At 42.2% G+C, this 27,858-nt stretch overlaps 1 protein-coding gene across 6 annotated transcripts in view; it reads left to right on the forward strand.

The window, feature by feature from the left end:
• ANKS1B (ankyrin repeat and sterile alpha motif domain containing 1B) overlaps nucleotides 1-27,858 on the forward strand; it is an 811,229-nt gene that overhangs the window by 752,466 nt on the left and 30,905 nt on the right. For 2 of the 6 annotated variants that reach the window (XM_054574655.1, XM_054574660.1), the window contains 3 exons: nucleotides 4,467-4,541; nucleotides 11,002-11,130; nucleotides 12,995-13,066. In XM_054574655.1, coding sequence (XP_054430630.1) covers nucleotides 4,467-4,541; nucleotides 11,002-11,130; nucleotides 12,995-13,066 — 276 coding nt within the window. The remainder of the gene's footprint in view (nucleotides 1-4,466; nucleotides 4,542-11,001; nucleotides 11,131-12,994; nucleotides 13,067-27,858) is intronic. The other 4 variants (XM_054574656.1, XM_054574659.1, XM_054574657.1 and 1 more) reach the window with 2 other exon arrangements.

Raw genomic sequence — 27,858 nt, forward strand, 5'->3', positions numbered from 1 at the left:
TTTCAGTGCAAATATGTCATATTCTCTGAACTGAATTCGTGATCACCTGAGATACAGATGGTAACGGGAGCAAGATGTATGTTGTATTTTAAGAAATCTTTTCCAGAGTCAGGAGACAGGTCTGAACTAAAGAAAAAATTGGACACCTTCAAATTTCTATTGACTTCATTGTCAAAGAACTACACATTAAATTATTAATCATGTCTCAGTTATAAGACTACTGTATCTTTACTTAAACCCAGGTTCTATAAACTACAATAGTCTTTGCAGTATATGTGGAAAAGGGAGTGAGAGAAAATTAATGAGCAAATGACATTGCAAAGGGGTTTTTAATGTCCTTTGATAGAATTGTTTCCAGGCAGCCCTGTAACATTCAGGCATGCTAATTACAAATGTTCCTGCGCTCCTCAACCAAGCTGGCCGCACTTTTTCAAACCCTTATCAGGAAAAATGAGAACTTTTCTAACAAAAATTCTTCAGGGTTCATTTCTGGTACATTTTACCAAAAATGTGTCCGCAGGGACTAGTTTAAAGGCACAAGTGGCAACAACAACCTGGACCAACTAGAGACGATAATGAATAACATTAATTAATGTTTCTGTGGTGCCTTATTATTAACTAGGACATTTTTTAACATTCTATGATTCCATTCATTCAATATGTTTTATGGCCTTCTGTGTTCCCTATGTCCTAGGAATTTAGGTCCTAGAAGTTGTGAAGAAGTTAAGAAAGTTATCCCTGTCAGGGAGCTTACCATGAGCTGCACAACAACCTAGTGAAATATGTAGGTCAAGTACTATCATTATTTGTCTTTAGATGAAGACATTCTAAGGCTTAATTAAAACTTAGATTTAAATCACTTCTGTTCTAGGAATTGGGGCCCCAGGTGAAATTGTATTACATGTATTATATTTTCTTTCTCAAAACTTTTCAAGACTCAGTACTTCAATACATGTTATATCCTGAAATACTGTCTTATTAAATATAATGAAATTCTACAGTGGAAATTTCTATATTTAAAAAATTTTATCCCAGCATTCAGTCTAATAACCATGTGTCTGGAAGTGCCATTTCATGCTGTAAAGGCACTGGTTATGCCTGGTCCACCTGAAGTCACCGCTCCATGAGCCTGCTAAGTCCTCTACTACCAGCAGGATTACTGTGATATCTGAAATGTGTCATCTTTTTTAAAAAACAACTTTCATAACTAAAATATAATTAACCTCTTTTTAAAATAAAACTTTTTAACCATTTGCACTGAGTCACATAAGTATTGGAAATGATAGAGGTTTTACTTTTTCTGGAGTTTAAAACATAGCTTATAGATGGAAAATTGTCATTGTAACTTTAGAAGACATGTCAGCCACATGTGAACTCTCTTCAGTGTATTTGACTAGAGGTGGGTTTTTCTTCATTGAGAAAATTTTTATATGAATTTTTTAAAATGTAAGTATGTTGTGAGGACCTCTTTTTCCCTCAACTTTCTGTTAATTTTCTGTGCCTGCTGAGAGATGCATTCATATAACAGGATGCTAAGTGAGCATTTTCCTGTAAATACTGCGTATTCTGAAGAGAAAAGTACACCCTGTCCAAGGGTCACCAAGGGGTGATGACCCTGCTTTGCCACGCTCAGCTACCAGTCTGTCCATGTAGCAGAGACTGATGCTGGGGGAGAGCAGAGAACTGAGCCGTTGTGGAAAGAGACGAGGCTTTTCCTTCCTTCTGTGGGAGAGGAGAGGGAGCACGTCCCCACGCACTCCAAGCCCAGTGAGGAGGGCTCCGTGAAGAACACTCATCCAGAGTGGCGGAGCCCCAAGTGGGGGAAACACATTGCTCTCCACAGTTGAACTTCCTGGCAACAGATGCACGGTAGCACCAGCCTGAGCTGAAGAATAGAGACTTGGAGGGAATTGTCCTGGCAGAGAGGAGAGTGGTCACTGAGCAGCCTGCCCTGCGTGACAAGGATGGGTGCATGGGATGTGAGTGCGCTTGCAGAGGGAGACTGGGCCTCTGCACTCTCCCCGCATCCCACCCGGGGTGCGTGCGTGCGTGCGTGCGTGTGTGCATGGATGTGTGTGCTTTAGGAGGGCTGAGAGGAGGGATCTGAGCTAGACCCAGATCTCGCAAGTCAGGAGCCGAGTAATGGGCACAGCACCCCTCCCCTGGAGAGCCCTCCAAAGAACTCTCGTGGATACAGCCCAACCCGGGGCAACGCTCTTCCTTCAAGAGGGCATCAGAGGCCAAGATAGTGTTACCCTGACAACCAGTGACAGCCATCAGACACAACTCAGCCACTACCAGATAGGAAAAATGCCCAGGTCCTTCTGGGCTCTTCTCCCCAACTAAACACATGGAGGAGGTAGAGCTTGGGGTAGAGGACATCCAAAGTTCACCATGACACCCCAGGTTTTTTAAGTCCCAAGGCTGACCTGTGGTGAGAGAGACCAATGTTTGACTTACATATGACATTGGAGTTTTCTGCAAAATGGATTCTTCAAGACTTAAGGTGACCAGGAACTCATGCAGTCTTCCCAAAACGTCCGCTGGCCTTTTACGCATTGGGACGGGCAGCTGGGCGTGGCCCATGTGGGAGTGATGATGGGAAAACAATAAAACTTTCAGGTATTTGAACCCCAGAGGACTTGAGACTGTTCCATGAACAGTAAAATGAGCTCCATGTGACTGGAGAGTCCTTCTGCCGTCTGGTGAAGTCAGAAGCAGGCCGGCACTCCTTCCAAGCTGTCCCAGCAGGGTGACGTGTTGTGACGCTCCCTGTGTGACCTGAGCAAGCCACTTCACCTCGCTGAATGTCAGTGTCTTCACCTGTCAGATGACAGGCGGTCCCCTGGTTACTTCTAGCACTAAAAGTCTGCGAATGTTGCTGTCGAATAATCAGCTCAGAACTGTGGGTGAGGGCGCACGAAAGGTCAAGCGTGTCCTGGGAGTATGTCTGTGCCTGTGAGGATGGTGTTCTCACGAAAGCATGGAGTTAGTCTTTGTAAATCAGATGGCAGCTATTGGAGATGAGACCGGGGAGGGGTGGGGGGGGGATGGGGCCAAGACTTAACTTCCTAGAAATTTCATTTTTGAAAAGTAGGAAAAGGAAGATGCACCTGTGGAGAAAATAGCACGAAGTGTAGAGAGGGAACTGAGACGAGCAGGGCTGGCTTAAGTGGAAGGTGGTTGGAGGTGCCAGGGTCAGACCCCTGGGAGCTTTCTTGCTTATTAGAATGCCAGTAACCTGACCATCTGTCCCCCAAAAGCCACCCAGATGACAGAAGGGATGGAAAGCAAAGATGTAGGTGTGTGTGAAGATGCCATCGTAACTGGAGAGAGAGATGTTAGATTTCTGGTGAGTGTTTCTGGGAGGGTGGAGGTAGAAGAAACACAGCCAGGGAGCAGCTTTCCTTTCCTTAAGTCATTTGCTGATGACGTAGTTCTTTGCTGGGTTTCCAAACCATATCACGGATGTGTTTTTTATCTCCTTCCTGCACTGATCCCTGCGCTGTCTGCTCATGAATTCTCAGGATGTTCACAGTGCTTGCTGAAGAAGTTTAGGCGCTCTGCCATTTTCTGATTCAATTTCACGGTGCCTTTTAGAATGATAGAATTCAGGGAAAGAACTCTGTAAAGGTCAGCCAGGAGCCTAGTCAGTTTATTTGGTGGCTTCTACTCTAACTCCTGGGAGGGGCCGTTGCTTGGTTTGGCATTTGGTCCTAAGCAGACCTTATTGACTCCTAATTATTATTAGTTATGAGATTGGTAATGGCGTGGTGGGAGAGCGAATTCCGGAGCTGATTCATTAGGCTGTGCCCCAAAGTTTCTGCTGGAATCGCGGGGCGGAGCTTCCCCCACCCTGCTCCAGCTCCTTCCCGCCGCCGCCACCACACACTCCCACTGCTGGGCGCCAGGCTGCCGCTGCTCCCCTTGTGAGCCACGGAGACTTGCCCTTGAGAACTCTGGAGGGAAGAACATCCCCTAGGTTCATCAAATGGAGCAATGATTAAATTAACAAAAGTCATTTTACTGCATTGCTTGCTCATGGTCATTTGAAGATAAGAAAATAAAGATGTGACCTGTGTTAAAGGTTTTTTCCCCATCTTTCTTGAAAATATTGATCCTCTGAAATGAGTGATGTGAGGAGGGAAGCTATTTCTGTTCTCTTTGGCAACTGTAAACCACGACTCGCTTTTCCCAGCATGATTGGTAATTTCCATGATATAAAGCTAATACACAAATGGTCTTTTTTTTTCCTTTCTTTCTAGCCAACCCAAAATGTTGTTATGCAAAAGAATGGCTTGGAAGTCAATTATTAAACCTTGGGCATTTTTTGAGCTTTTTTTTTTTTTTTAAGAAATGTGATTCTTTGCTTTTCATTATTTTCCTCTTTCCCTTCATTGATGCTACCTTGGTAGCTGCTGTGTTTTAAATATTGACAAGATGAGATAGTTTTCTGTTTATATCAGCAGTCGTCTGTCTGTGAGATATGGACGAATCAGAACGCTGGATTTCCTTTCTCAGCCATCCATCAGGTTCATAATGTAAGGTTACAAAAATGGTTATTTTCTTGTGCTGACCTTGCGCTATGTAATGTGTTGCAAAGTGTTGTCAGTGGCCATAGGGACTGTGTCCTGGCAAAGCAGGAAATTTGTGATGTCTAATGACTCTGAGATTTTTTTTTTTTTGTCTATTATACTTCATTCACTGTGCCTTGTGACTAGTTGATGTGCAAACATTGTCCTAAAATGAGAAACATACTTGGTTTTGGAGTGTACGGTTAAAATCTGTCCCATGTGAGCTTTGGCTTTCATCCCAGGTGTCTGTTTAACTTGTTTTTACAGGAAGAAGGAAAAGGGTAAATTGATATATATATACACATGTATATATCGGTGTTTTTCTTCCCCATTTTGTACTTCCCCATGTCATAGGCTATTCAACCCATTGTGTCTAACAGTTCTCAAAGGGTCATGCGCTTTACTCCTGAGAAATATTTGAATATGATTTGCATGATAGACTGTATGAATTTTATGCAAATGTGGGAGGAGTATAGCCAGGAGAGGTGCTGTTACAGCTGAAAGTGGTTCTCAGCCTTTTGCCATTTGACAGTCCCAAATTGATCTTTGGAATGTGTGTGAAATCATGACCCATTTTACCCTGAGCTGCTGAACAGTACTCAAATGTTCACATTTCACCTCCGCCTACTTTTAAAAATTCACTTGTGTTTGGAAACGAAACATTTTAATGTTTGGAATTTTCCATTTTGTAGTTTAAAAACAATCCTATTTTTACGTCCTGTTAAATTTTTCCCATTGGATAGCCTACTGCCCGAGAGGTAGAGACACTTGGTTGAGAATCACTGAGCAGAGCCTTGGGGCGGCATGCAGAGGCCTCTCTCGGGGTGCGGGCTCAGGCGTCCCCTCCTCCTGTGCATGGGACTTCTGGCTCTTGGGGCCCCTGGGGTCTGTACATTGCCTGGTGCTGGTGCTCTGTGACCCAGAGGCTTCCCCCGAACCTGTAAATGCTAAAGCGGGCTTTTCGTGTCCAGAAGGGGCCATCGCTGCTCTTTGTCATGAAAAGAAACAAACTCATTTTAACCAACTGCATTTGACCGAACTAGCATTTTTATTCTTGAAGATGTGTTAAAGGAACTGCTGCAGAATCCTGCTTTCATGCTTGTGTGAATGTCTGGAGGAGGCTTTTCCTTACATTCACATCCAAATATCCATATACATATTTATAAGCAGAGAGCTATATGTAGCAGTCTTCACAGCCTTGGAAATAACCGAAAGTAAATGTAATCCCATAAATCTTACGTCTGGTTGTTTGGAGAGCCCATCTCTGCTATTTGTCAGAATTATTGAAAGTGAAACCTTAAAATAACAACTGTCATTTAAAATCATTTTAGTTTTTCATTAAGTGTTCTGAAGAAATAGGAAATAATGTTTGTTAATATTCAGACCTAAATATACAAGCAGGTAGGTGGGATCAGTTCCTAGTAGAAAAGATTTAAAAGCCTTAGTTTTAAAAGATCAATTAAATTCTAATTGTAAAATATTTTTTAAAAACAATAATAATGTAAGGCTTGGATAATACCGTACCTTACTGTTCATGTTAGAAAGCTAAGTTATAACTGTGGCTTTTATTTACTGACATCCTTACGATGTAAATGTTTCCTCAAGAAGAAAATAGGAATATGGACAATGTTCCCCTTTGTACTCTCAGAACATATAAATATATAGTATCTTCAGTTTCCCTTTTTGGGGGAGAAAGTTATACAATAAAATGTTTTAGCATCTGCCTTAAGTGTCTGGCACATATGAACCAAAATCATGCAGCTTTATCGCCTTTGGAAATAATACAAAGTTTAATAGCCGCATTTTAGACTCTGCCATTCAATAAAAATCTGTCTATAGACTTTTGTAATTTTTTTTCTGTATTATAACTAAATTCTCCTAGTGATCTTATATTTTTTAGCTGGTGGTATAAGAGACCTTTAATTTAATTACATCATACTAGGTATGACACAGTTAAAATCTTCCAAACTCAACCTGACTATGAATTTCTAGTTGGCTGTTGGTAAATACCTACTACACAGAATCAATTCTCCATTTAAAACTATAATCTCAAATTATGTTTTGTCTTTATACTAGAAGATTAATTTTTATTTTGAGTTTGAAGAGGTAGTTAATAAAGTACATTTTCCTCTGTTTAATTGATATAGCCTAAAGGAAATAAATAACTATATACATACCAAGTAAATGAGGTTTTAAGCCATGACCAAATTAGTAAAATCATTCAGTACAAGATCCTACAGGGGAAGTTTTCTCTTAAGTATTTTAAGCTCTAAAGAGATAACCTGAACTGATTTAGTAAGAATGGCTTGAATCATTTTAAATTTTCTTCTGTAATTAAGCTTTTTAAAGACCTACTGTCAGTAATAATTTGAAATATGACAGAATTTACCCCAAACATTTTCTATTTTTTATTCTAATTAAATATTATTGCTTCACTGTACCCATGTTTAGATCTACTTTTTGTTAAAGATTTTATTATAAATCACTTTTTGAGGCAAAAGACCTTTGAGGTCTGATTTGATTTTATATTTAATAAACATTTTTAACTGAAAGGTTATTCATTTTTCTAATTTACTTGAAAAAATATACGCATTATCTGTGTATAAATGCACTATGTAACAAAAGCTAATAGTAGGCTTCACCGTTCGAATTTATTTCAGGTACCAGGCAAAACCCCATATAGTCGCCACTCTACCTGGCTCCTCCTAGCTCATTCCTGCTGTGATTCAGCCTCCAGCCTCCAGGAGGGTTGAGACCCAAAGCAACCTTGTTCTCTGAAAGCTTTTGTTTTTATTGTCAATCAACCAGGGGAAGCTGAATCCCACACGCAGCCCAAGGCCACACGTGCCCTTTACAGCAGTATAATGCCAAGTCCGTCCATTCCTGTTAAATTAATTCCAAAGAGAAAACTCGACACCTAAGCTGAGTCTTCTAAATATTCTTAGATCTAAGGTTTAAAACAAATAAGTCGATGAATATCCAGGAAAAAAATACACTTATTTTCTTATCAGTTCAATCTTAAGAATCCCTCTATTTGAAAACGAATTTCTGGAAATAGCACTAAGTATAACAAAATTCAGTTTCTATTTCCAGAGAGGAAGATTCAGCCACAGTAGGAAACTTTAAAATATTTGGACTGGAGCCATGTTTCAAAGCCAGAGGAAAAAAAGAGAGTAAGGATTGTGTTTCTCTTCCTAATAATCACCTCCCCCATACACAAAGGGGAGGTCCTGTCAGATCACTCAGGATTCAAAGCAAGTGGTTTGTGATTCCCGGACACAGCGGAGCCCTAGAAGAGCAGATGATGATGCCGCATAAACAAAGTTAAATGGATGGGCCACCCATTTCTTCAGGTGGTTATCTCATAAGAGATCTGGGCTGATTTCCAGACGGAGGGGGTATGTGCTGGGGCCCAGTCTTCCCAGAATGGCTGCTATGACTCATGGTGGATAATGTAAATCCTTGGATCAGCATTTGGCTATAGTTGTGCTTTAAGTGTATGGAACTCACATGGAAGTTTAATTTCAAGTGCCTGAGTTTATTAAACAATTAGGGAATGACTTTGCATATGATTTGCATGCTTAATATACTAACACCTGAAATGTCCCCGTAAGCCCAGCTTCACCGCACCCACCCCTTCATCCTCCGGCCCCTGGTGCCCCCAGCTCCTGCCATGTCCGTTTCGGCTGCCGTGAAAACTGCCTGTTGAGCTCGGCCAAGATACCGCAGCTACACTAGGACAGGGCTAACAAGAAGATCTGATGCTTGGTTTGAGTTGTCACATCAGCAAACACTGGATTGAAGAACATTTTGATGTCAACGAGCTCCTTTGTATCATTCCACAGAGTTGTGTGTAAACTTCTGTTGTTCTGTTAATGGTGTTACCTGTGACTTAAATGTGCAACACCTGTTTGCTATGTTGTTGTTGCTTTATGGGGGGAAAAGGGGGAAAGGGGAAGAAAAGTAATGGGGGAGATTAGAGGGTAAATTGCTAGGTGTTGGGAGTGCGTTTAATTAAGAACACATAGCTGCATGTTTCCACAGTTGTAACAATCATCACTTAAAGGTTATTACACTCAACTTCAAAATAATATTGAAATCCATGTAGCCTACACTTTGAATTTTACACTAGATTTTTTTTTTTAGAGCAAATCACAGCCAGTTGAAATGAAGACTGGAGAAATAATAAAGATCTGCATGTTTGAGAAAGAAGGAAAAGATCAAAATAAGAAGTCAGAGGAAAACTTAATCCTAAAATTAATTGCAGTCACTTATTATTTTTACATAATGAACATTCATATAACTATAAAGAGAAAACTCCAGAATGAGTCAGGGATGGATCATCGAACAGACAAAAATGCTAAAATAAATAACCCAGGTAAAGTCACAACAGTATCCACAGATGAGAGATAGAAGAACAAAGCCATATGCAAGTAAACGAGCAACCAGAAGCAGCTAGAGTAACTCAGACCAGAGCATGAGAGGGGAGAGAGAAGGGATCCGCGATGCTATTTCCCTGAAAAGCTTCAGGGTCTCTGCCTCTATGAAAAGGCCTGTGCATTCCCAAGGTACTCTAGAATTTTCTTCTGGTTTTTCAAAGCCATTTAGAAGGTTCCAGAAGGCAAAGCCTCTGCCTGACGTTTTCCAGCCCTGCCAGCCACCTTACAGGCCACCTAGTGTAAGCTCAGAGTACACAGAGAGCATTGGGATGCTAGGCCTCTGCCCCAAACACACATCCTATTTAAGCTATTTCTGGAGAATTGTGGTTATTAACCTTTTGGGATTTCCAGATTCTTTCAGACAATTTAATGAAAGCTCTGGACTTTCTTTCCCCTTCCAAACAAACACCTACATCCCAAATTTTACTTTGTCATCCTAGAGTCTTTGAAAATCCTCCTTAAGGAGTCCTACAGCGTCACCCATTTGCTAGTTCTTCTATGGAACTGGGTCTCTGGCCAAGGTTTTACTTGATTTGGGAGCTCATGCGACCTTTTTGTATACTTTGAACTCCTAAGAAAGGTAATTTCTCATAATTCTGTAAGACCAGCCAAATCCAGAAAAGAATGGCTTTGGAAAACTGCCTCCTGTCTAGTTTTAGTTATGTCTATTTGAGAAAAAAGAACTGAATTTTGAAAAATTAGAGTTTTGACCTGGGAGAAGATTTAGAAGTTTCCCATGTGTAATATCTAAATCAGACCAGCGCCCAGAAAAGGCACAAGCCTTTGACTTTGTAGATGTCACACTAAACCTTTACACGGGCAGACCTCGTTTTATTGCACTTTGCTTCATTGAGCTTCATGGATATTGTGTTTTTTACAAATAGAAGGCAAAACCCTCCACCAGCAAAAATATTATGATTCTCTTTACTGTATTACTCACTTGATGCGGTGGTCTGGGATCAAACCCGCAGTACCTCCAATAAAATCCGTAATATGGGCATATTACGTATGCCCATAGCAATAAAACAGGTTGAGGCTAACCTTGTGGAAAATGACAAAGTGGGCATATATGTTACATGCCTGCATTTGTGAGTCAGGACCCTCAGGTACCTGCATATGCACATATGACCAAACATGGTATTTTAATGTTTGGTCACCACTGGTGCTCTAGATTTTCTGAAGAAGGTAGCTAATATGTCCGAAACAATTGCAGTGGCATTACATCAGTGCAGATGAATTCAGATAAGGGAAACTAGTTGTCTTCCATTAGCAAATCTTTCTTCTAAAATGTTTAGTGTAACACAGCACCTTCTCTCCAGAGGTAAAATTATGCAAAGGGCGTTACACATGTCATAGTTGGGAACTGAAATTTATGGAATGGAGAACGGGGTCCAGCACACATAATGCCCCTTTTTTATTACAAAATCTTTTATTACAATATCATAAGCATGTAATTCTGTCCCATAACAATATCACAGTCAAACACGTCATACAACATTTTAGGTGAACTGTTCAAATTAAAACTGTAAATTATTTCCCCCATATTATTACCCTACCAACCACAGTCAAGCAGGCGTTACTTCTGCCAGACCCTATATTCCACACATAAAAGCAATTAAATTAAAAATTTCACAGTCAAGTTTAAAAACAGAGAATTCTTTCAAAGATTGGATATTCTTTTCCCCTGTGACACAAAAGTATGAATTAATAAATTGTTATAAATATCTAAAATATTTTTAAGTTAGTTTAGAGTATCACTCCAAAAATAGAATAATTCAACTTCCTTCACACCTTAAAAATGAGCTTGGCTTTGGGGAATGGGCTGATGCATATAAAACCGTAAGAAGTGCAAGTATTCGTAAGCACATAACAGACGCAAATGCATTTGCACATTCACAGCACATGTGGATAAGATGAACTCAGGCTAGCTACAGGGAACAAACTTTGTCTACTGCTCATATCACCTCTAGAATAAATGTGATTTTCAGACAGGAGACTGGGGAGAACCTTCCATTACTTTGCGGCCTCCAAATGAAGCTACAGCCTCCACTCCAGTCCAGTACTGGCAACACCACCCAGAAAAGCTCATCTTCCAGTCATGTGATTACAAAGCTTTTGTAAGTTACCTTAACGTCAGTATTTGGGTATGAGTGGGATAGAGGGTGTATTTCTGGCTTCTTTACTTTTATATTGAAACTGTATCAAAATGCCCATCTTAACTCAAATCTATTTTTTTTAAAGTAGCCTTCTCTCCACAAAGGAAGTTCAATCAATACAGCTTTATAACCTTTTTAATCTTATAAGATTAAGATCTGTTTTCCCTTCTTACAAAGTTGTATATTTTAAATGAAATGTCATAAAATGAAGTCTTAAAATGGAAATGAGTATAAATATACTCATCAATATAGCACATACAGACATCTCTATTCACCAGGGGTCTCAAAACATTGGCTCTACCGCCTTACCTGAATTCCAGATTCTTTTCCTTGTTATCAGTAGGATTATATTACTAGGTATTTTTTTTTAACAGGAGAGGGATTCAAGCTCAGCTGAGAATTGTGAGTAATCTGAACAGGTAAATGTTCAAAAAATGCCACAGTTTTTGGGGCAGGTGGTTGTCATGACTACAGCAGGAACAGTAGCTGGACTTGGGCAGCACATTGAAGCTGCCTCTCTTGAGTGTTTCAATTAGGACAAACGTCCCTGATACCTTAAAAGATAAGGATTTCACCAGGATCATTTTCCTTAATTAAGATGTGGGTGTTCTGGTTATCTCCTAGCAATTTAGGCTTTTTTTTTCCATTTTGTGTTATCCACACCTCTTTTACTGCTTACATATCTTGAAGCATGGGATTTGTCTTAATAGTCATCTCCCCAAATCTGTAGGATCAAACTGCCGCCTCCTTCCTCCAAAGCTCAGCTGCCAAATCTCTGAGGCGTTTTGAACATGCCTCTCCTGAGAGCCTTTGACGAAGTTGCTCCTATGCCCTTCCCCCTCCTCTTCCGGTCGGGGACCTGCCAGGTTTACAGGACTGATTGACAAGCTTGTTTTCACAGAGTGCCAGGGCACGTCAGGAGAATAATTGTTTTAATTCACTTGTTACACACACACACACACACACACACACACACACACACACACACACCTCTCTTTTTATTTTTTTGAAGGAAATAAGAGCAGGAAAAATGACAGTTGGAAGGAACCCTACTGAAGCTTCCAAAAGTTGAGGAGGAGTCCATTGATAGGCAAAATAGATGTTCTGCTAAAAAGTGTTTGCTCCAGCCAGAACCTGGAGTGAGTGGCGTTTGGTGCTCAGACAGTATTGGACCCCATCCCCTAACAGCCAAGCAGTTGGTGATGCCCAGAAGGAGTTTCTCAGCCTCCTTGTACCCCGTTCAGTGCTCCTTCCGCTGTGGGACAACTGAGTCTCCCTCCCCACACGCTCCCATCCCCTTCTCAGGTGGATCAGCCATCATAGGGCACGCAGCTGTGCAGGAAAAAGGTCCAGAACAGCATCTCCGCCTTGGAACAGCAGCCTAACATTAATTACTGGCGCAGCCAGCTAAGCCCAAATGGGGTGCCTGTTGCTCAGTTTCTCAGCTGTCTTATACAACCCTGTAATTACATACACAGCAGCGTGATTTATTTTTGCAGACATTGCTGCCTCAAAAAAAAATAAAAACAGGGACAACATTTTTAGATGCCCCCATTTTGCAGTTAAATATGATTTGAAAGATGGCGTCTTTAGGAAACGCTGCAGTTTTATTTTAAAGAGCAATTTACAGCTTTCAGAACTGTGGTTAACTCTGCTGTGTTCTCTCTACAGAAGCGTTTGTTTGTTAGGATTAGTTACTGTCCATTTTTAAAAGTTGTGCACCAACTTACAGCCAGCAAAGCTAGCCAGTGGTACTTTCACAATTTGCTTTTAAATCACTACGTATATTTATACTTGTAAATCGTTGAATTTTTCTGTATTTTAGTATTTAGGTTCTATGCTGATAAAAGAGCTCAGGGGGACAGAATCAACCCAAGATGCTTGTGCAAAAATGCGGGTAAGTTTGCCAAACGATTTTATTTCTAGTCGCTGAAATACTAAATACTGGGTATGGATACAAATTGCCACTTTTCAAATCACTGTTTGCTTTATCTGTTGGTCTGCTGAATCACTCTGGTGTTACATGAAAAGGTGTTTGGGCTTTGTTCATGTTTATACTAGAACTTACCTCACTGTAGTTTGAGTTGATGTCTTTTTGATATACAGGGTCCAGCACAAATAATACCCCTTTTTGATTACAAAATCATAAGCATGTAATTCTGTCACATAACACTATCACACTCAAGCACACCATATGACATTTTAGGTGAAATATTCAAATTAAAACTACAAATTATTACACCCATATAATGACCCTACCAACCACTCTCAAGCAGGCGTTACTTCTGCCAGACCGCGTATTTATTCTGTATTACATTTACTCTTATTTTTTAAAGATCTAAAATGAATTGCACTTGCATGGTTGTTCTCCAGATGAGGAGAAAAATGATCTTTAGGTTATTACAAGGAAATGTTCTAAGCACCCACTTGACAGTCTATGTACTGAATATTTCTGGAAAGACTGCCAATGAACTAAAATTTATCAAAGGCAAGAGTGCTGAGAACATATTATATAAAGCTAATATTCTGTGTGAGGCTTCTTAATTAATTCTTTTTTTAGTCTGAGAAACACATTCAACTCTGAATTGAATCATAAAACAACAGTAAATGTTGACAAAAATGGTGACTCCAAACATCTGTGATGAGTGGCCGCTGGAGTCGCCGGGGCCGGTGTCAGCCGGACCGAACCCCGCGCTGCAGAAGCACGCTCGCTTCTCCTTCCCCGTGTTTCTGACTCCTGCTTCCTCCACAGCAGATGTGTAGGGGTTACAGCGATATCCGCCTGACAGTACAAATTAAGAATATTGGGTGTATCCCACATAGCACCTAACCAGAGGCAAATGTAAGAACATTGGCAAGTGAACCCTAACTTTTATTTGTGTCCGGTTACCTTGTCATTCATTTTATATGACCAGCTTTTGGTGGGAGATTCTCAAAAGCATGTAATAGAACTAAAACAGTTAGGAAGGTCAACGTGTTACATCCATTGCTCAGGGGAAGCTAAATGTGTGTGATTCTTCAAGAAATTGAGACCTCACCACATGATCGCTGATTTAATGTTTTGATCAATTCAATAGCACAAAGCCTGAAACAGTTTTCTTTCTATTTGATGTAGAGTTATACTTAAACTGTCAACGCCAGTGAGTCTTTATTCCAGGCACTGTGTCTAGATGAAGAAAGCTCTGACGTGTCTCAGGAACTCTTAAGTCCAGTTGAGTTGCTGCTGACTTGGCTTAGGGGTCACTTTTTAGTCATTATCGTAACAGCTAACGTTTACTGAGTAGTTAAAATGTGCCCGTCTTTGTGCTGAGTCCTGTGCATGTTTGTCTTGTTTAATCTTTACCACAAACCTGTGAGATCAGTATGATTATTATCCCCATTATACAGGTGAAGAAACTGAGGCTTAGAGAGTTAAGTAACTGTCCCCAGGTCACACAGTGAATAACTTGCCAATCTGGAACTGGAAGTCAGATCTAACACCAGAGCCCAAGCATTTACTGCATTTCCTGGCTTCTCCTGGGCCTCGTGTTCTTACTTAGAAAATGAGAACATTGGACGAGACGCCCTTCAGGGTTCTTCCTGGTTTTACATTTCCGGAAATGCTGTATTCTAAACATATGTGTGGTCTAGATTATGTCACCAATGCACAATGAGAAAATGGGAACGTTTTTCAATCATCGAGCCCTATCATAATTTTAGAACTATTTGTGAACATACCTAAAAAATTAATTTGGCATTTCTGATTTACTACTATTCAATCAAGTATCTGAGTCCAGCTACTTCAATGCTGCAGTCAGCATAAATAGTGGTTAGAGCACATAGCCCCATTTAAAATACACCCGATCTGTGATTTGAATTTTAGTCAATTTCTTGAAATTAAGTGGATCTGAAGTTCCATTCCTGCTAGCAATAGCAAAGCCGTTTTAATAGTCTCGGTGGAGAATAATTTAGTTAAATACTTGTCTGTTGCTTAAAATGAAACAGAAAAGGCTGTCTGTTTACAAGCCATTCTTCTTTAGGGTATTTGTCTGGTTTGCTGCTCCTTGTGTTTATTTTGAATAGTTTACATGAAAATAGGATCTTTATTGCTTCTTAGAATATCACAAACCCCTATTTCCCATCTTGGTTAAATAAGTATCAGTCTTTGATACAGTAGCTAACATTGCACTCACTGGATTCACTAAAGCCTTTCAAAACGAGAAGGGCAGGTTTGATGTTGTCTGTGACTGCTGAACTGTGCCATGGATTAGAACTCTCACCAGCTAAAGTGGTGTGGATCTCATTGTGTAATTACTTTTCAGTTTGAATCTTAAGTTGCTGTTTTCTCTTTTTCAGCAGTTGAGCTCCAAGTCCCAATATAATCAGTATCCTCAGGGAAAATATGTTAGGACACAGATGATCTTAAAAGTTGATACACAGTAAAATCGTTAGGCCAACGTATTGTAGATTAAAACTTTACCTGGCTTACTCTCTTATTTTTAAAGATTTTATTTAATTATTTTTAGAGAGAGGGGAAGGAGGGAGAAAAACATTGATTGGTTGGCTCTGGCACACACCCCAGATGGGAACCAAACCCACAACCCAGGCATGTGCCCTGACCAGGAATTGAACCAGCATCCTTTCAGTTTACAGGACAACACTTAACCAGCTGAGCTGCACCTGTCAGAGCAACCTGGCTTACTCTCTTAATTGAAAAAAGAAGTTTTAAATTCAGCACTGTGCATTTTAGCTGAAATTAAAATTTCTTTCCCAGGAGGAAGTAAATCAGAGTCGCTCCTTATTTTGAGAAATATTTTCTCACATGCAGTTTGATAACAAAGAAAACTGAGATTTTACGTCTGCTCTCACTGAGTCCACAACCTAGTGGAGGAGTCCAACACATTAGCATATAATTACCCCAAAGTAGCAGAGGTATTACCATAGACTTGTCTTCATTTGCCGTTAACCTGAGGGATTACTGTAGATGGTCTCAAAAATGACTTACAGGCATTAGGACTAATAGGAGCTAACACTTGAGGGCTGTGTGCCAGGTCCTACACAAATGATTACGGGCATTAATTCACTTAGTCCTGAGGTAGGTATTGCTGTTGTCCCCACTTTACGTATGAGGAAGCAAAGGCACGCCCAGGGTGACCCAGCCAAGGGGCGGAACCAAGATTTGAACCTAGGCATCCGTACTCTGAGCCCCAGGCTGCACCACCTCTCTGAGGAGCCAGTACAACCTTTATTGTCCTGAGTTTTAAAATGGTTGAAAAAAATGGATCATTTATATTGATAAAGAAGTAGCTTTAGGAACCCTCAAAAAACCCATAAGATTAGCACTGGCTAAATTAAACCATTTAGAGACAGACATGTGTCGTAATTTGGGCTATATTCCAATATGTTAACATAAATAAAAATTTCAGGCAAGTTTTTATTGCATCTGTAGAGACTGGAAAAATGGTTTTTTCCCCACAGCACTTATTTTAACACATTCCCTTTGCCCCAGCAGAAACTAAACACAGCTTTTCTCTTCTCAGAATCATTTGGAGTGTTTGATAGTCACAGTTGGTTAATTTCTAAGTTTATCTAAACCTGTTTATTCATCCTTAAGGTCCCCTCCAATTCTGGAATGAAGATAATTCTACACTAATCTCCTGGTGTTTTATTATACACATACTATTTCAATTAAAAATATGCCATAATACACAAGCATGTGCGAGGTGATAGTAATTTACATCATTCTATAACGTGGAATCACTTCTCTGTTCATTCACAGTAACCAGTCTTTTTCCTCTCAGACTGCCTTAAGATTTTTTGAATAGACTTTCCTTTTTAGAGCAGCCAACAGAAAAACTGAGCATAAAGCACAGAGAGCTCTCATATGTGCACTGCCATCGCCACCCACGCCCCTCCGCCCACAGCCGCCCGCATCGCTGACATCTTGCCTCAGTGTGATTCATTTGTCACAGTTAGGAGCCAATATGGAGATGGTATTGGGAACCGAAGTCTGTGGTGTACATTCACATTCACTCTTCATGTTAAGCAGTCTCTGGGTATTTCACACATGCATAACGTCATGTATCCACCATTACAACATCACAGAAAATGTCACCCCCGGAAAATCCCCTCTGCTTCCCCTGGCCACCTCTTTCCCCCTGACCCCCTAACCTCTGGCGACCACTGACCTTTATACTGTCTCTATAGTTTCACCTCTTCGAGAACCGCATACAGTTGCAATCGTGCAGTATGGTCCCTTTTCAGGCTGGCTTCTTTGACTTAGCAGCATGCATTGAAGGTCTCCCCATGTCTTTTGTGGCTTGATAGCTCCTTTTTTATTTCTTTTTTAAATCACTGAATATTCATCGTACAGATGTACACAGTTAGCTTATTCATGAACTAGTTCAAGGCCATCTCAGTTGCTTGCAGGTTTTGGCAATTATGAATATAACTACTAGAAACATTTGTATGTAGGTTCTCATCTTAAGATTTTTTTTCCCTAGACTCAAACCCTAAGTAACGGTCCTCTTAAAATTATCTTCTGAATTGTGTCTAGTGAAGAAGAATCAATAAGAACTTGTATTAAACCCTGATGATTTTTTAAGTAAAACTGCAATTTTTGCCTTATCTTTTAGAGTTTTCTTTAATAAAAGCCTCAGAGATTGGATGTGCCTTGATATTGATGCACACTTTTAGGAAGAATGATTTCTATGAATTACATATTTTGCACCTTAGTAGTATAACTTGGCTGCAGCTTTCCTTTGCCCTGACAGCTTGGGAAACATTTCTATTTAAAATTAAAACCTAAAAACATTTATTAGTAATGTGTGAGGAATTGTAAAAGAGATTTGTTTAGTCTGAGCATAGTCATTTAGTGATGCCTTTATGTTGCTGGCCGGGTTTTCCAGCGACACTGGTGCTCAGAGGGAGTCTACATGTCTGAAAGGATTTCTGAGAGAAGCAGTAGCTCTGGGCTCCCAAATACTGTGCCCCCCGTAACGTGCTCCTTGGAGTACAGGCTCCGCCCCCTCAGGCTGTCCCCCTGAACCCCCCGCCCCTGCCCCCCTCTCCCCGTCACCTCACAGGCAGGCAAAGCTGCCTTGCACTCTGCTCTACCGTGCCTCACAGGCGTTGCCTTTTTTTTTTTTTTTACAAATTAAAGGCAAGACCCTCCACCCGCAAAAAGATTAGGGCTCACTTGGTTGCGGTGGTCTGGCACAGAGCCCGCGGGACCTCTGAGGTGCGCCTGAGTAAGGCCCCTCGTGCTCACACTCCCGGGAAAGCAGGACTGTGGACATCGCATCCCCAGGGCCGCTGTGTAACAGCTGCCTTTTGAAGCGGTTGGGATGGTTCCGTGAAGTGTAATGCCTGTAAGGGGCCTGGTTCCCTGAAATCTCAAAGCACGCCGACCTCTTCCTCCAAACGTTTTAAAAGCAAGCACATTGACGGATAGATTTGCTCTGGATTATTTCATTTGTTTTCCTCCAACTGTACCGCCTGTGTCCCAGTCATTACCCTGGTGTTCTCTGAACACAACATGAAATAGAGTATTCGGCACTATTCCTATTTCCTATAGGAAGCCCACATTCCTATTTCCAGTTGTTTAAGGCCATTGCCCAATGGGAGAGACAATGAAGTAAAACTGTAGATAAGATGATGTATGCAATTTTGCAGTTTTATATTTTGGTGGGGTGATTTGTTCCTCAGTCAGTCGGGAGCTGCCTCTTTTAAATAACGTGTCCACAGAACTGAACTTTACAAAGCAATGAATTGATTGCTTTGGCCTTTCAGTGTTCTCTTTGGTTGAGTAGCTCCCACTTCAAAGACTGTAAGATGTGCAGTGCTGAGTGAAAGGAGGGACTTGCTCTGGCCAGATGACGTTCTGTTCCATTTTGTCTCCTTAGACTCACACGTATCCCAGCCCTCAGTCCTGAATTTTGCCCCAGGACATAATTATCACTAATATACAGTACTCTACAACTTCCCTAATTAAGTATATTATTAGGAGGCATCTGCAGCTGTAAGAGGTAGGCCATTATATTTAATTTAATACTCTCTGAAATCTGACATTCTCTAATCCCAGAGTTGATGGTTAGTGTCGTTCATGGGTATTTCAACTCAAGAAAATTTCTCTTTAAAAAAAAGAGAGAGAGAGAAATATCTGTTTTCAACACAATAAAGTTGAAATCTACCTTCCTGATATAAGAAAGGAAATATTTTTAAATTAGTTTTGAAGTCAGGAATAAGCAAATCTTCCAGTGTATTTAGGTTTTAGAACTGTTATTTCCCAAAGAGCTCAGGTAGCTGTACCATAGTTCAGACTCCCTGTTGAGTCTATTCCCTTTAACTTGTATACTTTTCAAACTTTCAGTCTGGAAGCAGTTCTGAAGTTGAATTTTCCAATATATAGGTTTCCAGATGATAGTCTGTACCTTGGTTGAACTGGGAAGACTCTTTTCTCTATGTTTATAAGGAAACAAATTACGGGTGGAGAATGGATTGGAAAGCTCGAAAGAAGTTAGATTTTAGAATCAGATGGAAATGGTAAATTAAGTCACCTTTTTTCTCTTTTAGAAGAGACTCAAACTAAAATCGTGTTTAGTTCTGTGCTGATACAAATCCCTCAAATCCCTTCTATGAGGTATTTTCAGAAATAACTTTAGGGAAGACTTCAGAAACAGGCTGGAAAAAAACTTCTAAACAACTTGTTTAAGTTCTGTTGCTCAGGTATGAAGGAATAATCAAATATTTTGTCTTCACTCTCCCCCAAGTACTACACAAGCCAGACAAATATAGCTCTAAGCCCATAAACGTGTGTGCTTGGCCGGGGCGGGGGCGGGGGGGGGGCCTTGTGTTAAAATAGCGCTACACACAAAGAAACAACCGCATTCCTATCTCCTCATTGCTTAGCTTTGGATCCGTGTACTTCTTGCTCTTCATACCCTAGTTCTCTTTATTTTTTTATTTTTATCTTTTTGCTCTTGTTAATGACTCTTCTCCCATATAACGCCCACTGCTGTGTTTAATTCCCACTTGCCTTAAACTCTCTTTCTAAACCCGTTGAGACAGTGGCCATCGGTCCAGGTAGATTGCTCTGCTGAGTGTTCCTTGTCGCAGCCACCACTTACTTCACTGCCGTCCTAGCACATGGCCTAGAGAGTATTCGGTTTTGCCTACAGATTTTGATTTTACTTGTGCTCTCCTTTGCCAGTCAGATGGTGTGCTTTCAAAAGCTAGGTGAAAGCATTCATTCTCAGAATATCAGTATTAGCTAAAATCTGTTCATGCTCACTACATGCTGAGCACTGACTTATGTAATGCTCACAGCCACTCGACAAAGCAGTTGCTGTGTTAACCTATCCATTTTACAGATGAAGTAACTAAGACAGAGAGGTAAATACATAGCCACACAGCTCAGAAGGGGTGGGGCTGAGACAGGAATCCAAACACACCGTCCTGTGCCCTCACGCACCGCAGCACAGTGCGTCCAGGAGAAAGGAGCTTACCAGCGGACCCCTCCGTAAATTCAAGATGATCACACACACACATGCACACACACGCACGTGCACACACACACACACGCACACTTTTTAGCTGTATTTACCAAGCGATGGGTTGAAGTCAGTGTGTTTTTTCGCACATTTACAATTGGCCTTTTTAACTTAAAAAAAAATTGTAAATTTTTAAACCTTTACATCTTCTACTTATGAAATACATGATCATTGTTATGCAATTTTAAAATAGAAATACAGAAAGGAGAAATAAAAACCACTGTAAATTTAACCACCCAGAAGTGGTAAACACCTCTCTGTTAACACCTTGTTCATGTGTAATTCTCCAGGCTGATTATTTATGCATTCATAGGCATCACTTTTCTACAAAATGCAAATACAAATGCAAATGTTCTGTGTGTACTCTTTTATAATCTATTTTTAAACACAATATAATTTGAAATATTTTCATTTTAATAAGTATCCACCCTCAACATTATTTGTAGTGGTTGGTCAGCATTCCAATGTGTAACTGAACCAAACTTATTTGACCAGTTCTTCTTGTTGGTCATTAGGTCATTTCCAATTTTCTTCTCATTATAACCAGTCCTGTGGGTAATATCCCTGTACCTACGTTTTTTAAACTGGTCTGATTATTTCCTCAGAACAAGCCACAAAATGTACGATGGCTGGGTTAAAGGGTATACACACCCTGAAACTGAGTAAGAATTGCCAAACTGCCTTCGAAAAGCCTTGTTTCAGTTCATACTCCCAGAAGCAGGACATGAGAACGTGCTGACATGTGCTGGTCACATCTCTGCGGGCCACACACACAGTATCCCGGGTGTGCTCCTAGTTGAGGGAGAACAGGGAAACTTTTATAAGAAAACCATGCATCTTCAGCAAACCCCCTGGGCTTAGCAACTCTCTCTGACTGACATCAATTCTAGGTGTAACTCTACAATGCTTTACAACCTCATCTCTTTATTTTATATGAAGAACGCTTTATACTTTCACAGACCCTGAGAGATCATGGAAGAATTCAGTAATTCTTAATTGCTCTGAAGACCAAGGGCAGCAGTTACGTGCTAACCAAGGATTTTTGGAAACCACTTGTCAAGTGGAGAATAGTGTGTTGTGATAAATTAACTTCTCCCTGAATTAATATAGGATGCAGCACATCTGAGTTTACCTGCACAGCAGCAGAGAGCAGTTCTGACAGTGACTTTCAGTCAAACTGATCGACTGCACTTTTAGAGCAAAAGTTCTCAAAGTGTGGTCCCTGGACTAGCAGCATCTGGAAATGGATTAGAAACGGACAATCTTAGGCCCTGCCTCAGACTTAGTCCATTCAGGGTGCTGTAACAAAAATATCGGACCCCGGGAGGAATTTCTCCCGGTGCAGGAGGCCGGGAAGACAAAGACCGAGGCACTGGCAGGTTCAGTGTCTGGTGGGAGCTCCCGTCCTCGTTCACAGAGAGCGGTCTTTTCACAGTGCCTGAAGTGGCAGGAGCAGCAAGGGGGCTCTGTGGGATCTCTTACAAGCACACTAATCCCATTGGCGAGGGCGCCACCATCATGCCTTAATCACCTCCGCAAGGCCCCGCCTCCTAAGACCATCACATTGGGTGGTAGAATTCAGTGTAGGAATTTTGGTGAGGCACAGATACTCAGTTCGTAACCTTTACCAAATCAGAAACTCCAGGGGTGAATCCCTGCAGTCTGTTGTTTATCAAGCCCACCATGTGGTTCGAATGCCCTGGAAAGTTTGAGAACCACAGCCTTGGTGCCCTGGGCGTTCCGGTAAGGCGGCTGTGTAGAAAGGCTGCCCCCGTAGCAGCATTCGGCTACGCTGCCTGGAAACCAGCGGGAGGAATAGATACAGGGCACCACTTCGCGCTGCACCAGGTCTGGCCAAGGTGTGAGTTACCCTCAGGGAAGAGCAGGCGTGTCTACAGCCGGAGGAGCAGTTTGAATGGCCACTTGCCCAAGGTCTGTTCCTGTCACATGGTCTTCCACAGGCTCAGTGTTCACTCAGCCTCTGTGTCAGGGTCCCTAGGACCATAAAAGCCCTTGAGAGGTCATTTGGTCTTATTTCTCAGCCAAATGAGACTTAGCCCTAAGTCATTAGTGACAGATGAAAGTCCAGACTATTTTTAAAGTATCCGGAGGGAGAAACTTAAAGCTGTCCCTAGTAATCATTCTGCCATCTCAAGAAGCCTTTCCTCATCTCATTGCTTGCAATTTGAGCTGGATTTCTGTTGCAGAAATGAAGGCTTCTCTCCTTGAGGCTGAAAAATCACAAGGTCTGTGAAGCTTTTGCCACCCCATAGGAATCTCTTGGTGCATCTTGACTCACATCTGTGGCCCTCCAAGTCCTTTCAAGGCCTCCCTGCCTCGCCCTGGGCACTGGGTTCCCCAGAAAGCTCACGGGGCTCTGTGCATGTTGAGAAGCTGGCGCTGTGGTAGTCAGTGCTGGCTTCGTGCTCATTAGCGTCCGTGAGTTCATTTGCTCATTCATCTAACAGTCGCAGGTGTCAGCAGCTGTTAGACTGAACCCGATGAAATTGCTGATATGTAGCCATTTTTGACCCATAAAAATGGCAATTTCTTGGGGTTCACCCTAAGACCATGTGCTAGTCATTATGGGGGAGACAAATTGAGAAAGGGGTGGGCCATCCTCAAGGAGCTCCCATGTAGTGAGGGAAACAGACAAGCCCAAGACCCAGGGCAGAGGTCATGGGGTGCACAGGGGGAGCAAGAGGTAAGCCATCCCATTAAGCTCTCCCCAGAAAGTGTCATTTAAACTGAGTTCCGAAAGGTAAGAGTTCATTTCAAGTGGCCGATCCGTGGTCTGCTTTTTCTCTCTTATCACCCGTAGAACATACCTAGTTTCGCTGCATGCAAAATCACCACAATAATGCTTGTTTTGTGTATTACTTTTAATCATTTGAAAGTCACTTAGGGCTACCAAACATTATTGTTTGATCCTATTTTAATTTACTTCCTGAAACTGAATATAATAATTAAGCTTTGAAACTAAGGAAAATATTACATGGCAAAATTAACAATAATGACTCAGCACTGACTATCTAACTAGAAAGCATTCTCAGGGTAGCCATATGTAGGTTAAAAATATACTCCAAGTTGGATGGCAGTAGATCATCGAGAAATCTATTCCCCAGTCTGTGCTTAAAATACAGTGGAAATGATCAGGGTTTTGGAATAATGAAGGGTCAGCGACATGATCCCCACAGACCAACTCAATCTTTTCCTTCTCTTTGCTAATTACGGGGCACAGGTGATTCTCCTGAGGAATGTAAACTCACACCCCGCATTAGAGCTCGCAACTAGTGCCCTGGGCCATCGGCCTGCCTGCTCTCCCCCACCCTGTGACGGAGCATCCCTGCGGTCTCGGAAGGCCATTCTCATGCTGTTGATTCTGCATTAGAAAATGAGAGACTCTTAAATGTTCAGGATATGTTTGAAGGCTAAAATCAAAGCACCAGTGGTAATTGCTGACCGGATACAAAAATTCCAAGCTATCGTCATTAATAAATGAAAAGGAAAATAAAAAAGATGGCGATTTCTATCCTTGCTGAATCCAAAAATCTCTTGTTTAAAAACAAACAAAAAAAACAACTCTAAAAGAGTTCAGTCACTTTACCCGTTAAGAACGGTAGTCCAGGTATCTACTTCCAGATGTGAAATTCTAATCCCTGTTCTGTGTAATGTTTACAGACAGTATAAACCCAAGTGCTAAGTGTAAGGCTGTCTTCAAATTTAAGATTCAAAAGTTGCATTTATTTCAGGTTTTAGAAATTAACATTAACTGAATGAAAGGGATGAGCCAAAGAGCGTATATGCATAACCTGTAGACACGGAGTGGTGATGGCCAGGGGAACGGGCGGGCGCTGGGTGGAGGCAGGCAGAGGGGGACAAAGTGGGGCATCTGTAGTAGTCCAACAATAAAAATAAAGTTAGAAAGAAATGTCACATTAATTCTATAAATTAAATGTTGTCTCTCTTGGAAAAGTAAAAGGATGATAATCTTAATTTGGGAAATTGTGAACAGGGTGCAGTTGAACAGCTTGCCGATTCTCTCCGCGGGAAACCAGACGCGATAGCAGAGGCATCCAGCCTGCGGCCCACGGGCCCCATGGGGCCCAGGATGGCTGTGAATAACAGCCCAACACAAAATCTTGAATTTACTTAAAACATTATGAGGGTTTGTTTTTTTTTTTTCTGTGATTACTTGTTGCAGTGTATTTAATATGTGGCCCAAGACAACTCTTCAATGTGGCACAGAGACACTCAAAAGGTTGGACACCCCTGCTAAAGGTTAGGTGAATTGGGGGCATCGCCCATGAGCTGCCTAGGTACCCAGAGGTACCCATGACAAATGAGACTGTCTGGTAAAGCCCACACTGAAGAGAGAGAATTCCAGACTCTGGGAAACCTCCGAAACTCTAAGAGTGTGGTGGAGGAAAAAGCAACTAGAAAGAACGAGAACTGTAACATGGGGTTTGCCCTCAGCCTGTTACTGCGAAGATGGGCCTAACAGCAAGAATTCTGTTTCCACAGATAAATCCGGCTTGGATTCTAACCTGCACATGAGGGAGTCCAGACCCTGCAGCAAAGCTGCAGGTAGACCCTAGAAACCAGTGTTGCCGGGCAGCGCGTGCTCTGGGAGTCGAGCAGGGGGTCCACACTAGGTGTCGGGCGGGAAGGCATGGCCGCTCCGCCCTGTCATTCACAGACGCCCCTGCACAGCCTGCCTTGTTGGCACGCAGCGCCGCCTCCAGTGAGGAGAGCGGGATTCTTGGCACCCTCAAAAGAAAAAGACATGACCACCCTTGGCCTTTTCTTCTTTGCTCAGCCTGGCTGAGCGAGCCTACGGTGTGGGACCTGTGTCAGGAGAGAAGTCGCCGCAGATGCTTTCGCTTTGGCTGGAGAGCGTGGTGTCCTGACCCGCCCTCCGCTCCCTGTCACGGACTCTCTGTGCTTTTCCGTTGGTCTGCCGCCACCTTCCCCCTGAAGCGGCTCTTAATAAACCCCGCAACAAAGTTTCTAGTTGCTAAAGCCCGAGGTTCCACCCAGGAAACCCAGTAAGCGTTGCATCTCCTCCTTGCGCCAGGCACAGAGCTAGGCACAGGTTTTTTGGCCTTTTTAGTCCTCAGGACACCGGACACGGTTCCCTTGTTGTAAGGTATCTTGACTTCCAGCTGTCGGGCCTCTTCCACCCCTGTCGCAGGTTCATTCGTTGACTCCTCTTCCTGCCCCAGCCCTTACGTAGTCACCCTGCCCGAGGGGTGGTTCTTAGACCGCCTTTCCTGCACTCCTTGAGCCCCTTCCTCTGCTCCCATCTCCTCAGCCACCCCCTCTATGTGGATGGATTTCCAGATCTGTTTCTCGTTTCTACTTTCCCGCTGGACGTCTCCACCTCATGATCCAACGGAGCCCGTTCAAAAGGATTTCATGCAAAAGCACGCTCCCCTCCAGTATTCCTCACCTCAGGGAGTGGCCTCCTTACCTGTGGCGTCCTCCCGCTCACTCACCTTCCGTGGTGGGTCATTTAGCAGATCCTCCCGATTCTCCCTCATCTATGGCTTCCTGGGCCATTTCCAGCGCCTCTGCTTCAACCCAGGGGCTTAGGGCCTGTCATTTAACTCAGCACCACAGCGTCCTGCCTCCCTGCGCTCGGCCTCTCCTTGTTCCTGTCCATCCAAACGCAACGCAGATGTACCTCTCACTCCCTGCTCAAAAGCTGCCGGCCGCTCCACACTCAACCCAGCCAATCACAATTTTCCAAACCTGCTGCACCAGCCTCATCTCCCACCAGTTCCCCACACCCTCCATGTAGTTATTCCCAGGCAGGTATGTCTGTGCATGTTGATTTTGCTGCTAAAACAACCTCTTTTGTCCCCTTTTGGCACCTGGAAGATTCCTATTCATCTTTTAAAAGCCAGCTCAATCGCCCCTGGCAGGCAATTAGTGTTGAATGAATGAATGAAGACCTGCCCCACTCTCGCATGCAAAATAAGGCTTTCCCTGCTCAGGGCTCTGGAGTCACTCTGTTCACATTTCTGATACACTGTCAGTATTTGTACAGTACCCATTCGTTGCGGCAGACCCAGCCAGGAATGTGTTGCTGTCCCTCTCCTCAGGCAGACACCGTCCCCAGCCCTCTTTCCACCGAGCCCGGACACAGGCTGGGGATCCCTGCGAACACAGCACTTCAGACAGCCCTGTTCAGCAACTACAGCCTGCACACAATTTGAGGTCTGTTTGATGTCCCCTGAAGCAGACCCTGAGCTTTCCACAGTGAGCTCAACGAGCTGCCTGATGTAACCACTCACCTGCTGAAATGAGTGACCAATGGGTTTTTCTTGTTTTAATGTTTAATTTGGGGGCTTTCTTCATCACTGAAGAAATGCTAGTGTTTTAACCTTAAGTTACTTATATATTGTTTCATGTTACTAATAGATCAGTTCAGGAGAATATATTCCTGGCAAGAGATCAGTGAGGTGTTTTGTTGCAATTCATTGTTATTCTTTGCAACGAATTCTTCACAAGCCACAGTCAGCCCCCCAAACCTTATTGCCTGCGTCTGCCACGGCCCTCGGGCTCTCTCCTTCCGGAATTCATCCCACTGCTTTGCCTTAAAATCAGCACATTGCATGTCATTCCTTCTAGCCTCGCCTTTGATTTATCTTGCATTTCCTTAAGAGTGGGTTGGATAAAGCATTAAAAAGATAAAAGTGTCTAACCTTACATTCCAATTTCATAATATCTCTTTTAAGAAAACGGGTGAGTCTGGGTAGTATTAAAACTAGTTAAAAAGCCCTCCAAAGAGCTGATGCTTTCTATAGTGTATGAAACACCCACTATATATTAAGTAGTTATCCTTTTAGTAATCATTATCTTTGAAACAGGTATAGCAACTACCAAAAAGATGTGTGTCAGAATAACCAGGACAACACGAAACACCTTTTCAGTGGCTCAAGTCAAAGAGGCGATACAGTCATCATCATTGAAGTCAATGGCTCTCCATTCATGCTATCCCACTAAATGCCTTCTTTAATTCGGGTTATGTGTCAGAATTTAAAAATGGAAAATTGGATGGTGTGTCTAAATAAAGAAATTTGAAAAGTTCCCGTTTTCTCCCAAGCCCCTTAACACACGTCAGACAGCTGGCTGGGGAAGGCTCAGAGCAGAA

This window comes from Pteronotus mesoamericanus, unplaced genomic scaffold (genome assembly GCF_021234165.1).
Source record: "Pteronotus mesoamericanus isolate MK-2021 breed Mesoamerican mustached bat unplaced genomic scaffold, CSHL_Meso_final contig_263, whole genome shotgun sequence".
In the NCBI taxonomy this organism is placed as follows: domain Eukaryota; kingdom Metazoa; phylum Chordata; class Mammalia; order Chiroptera; family Mormoopidae; genus Pteronotus; species Pteronotus mesoamericanus.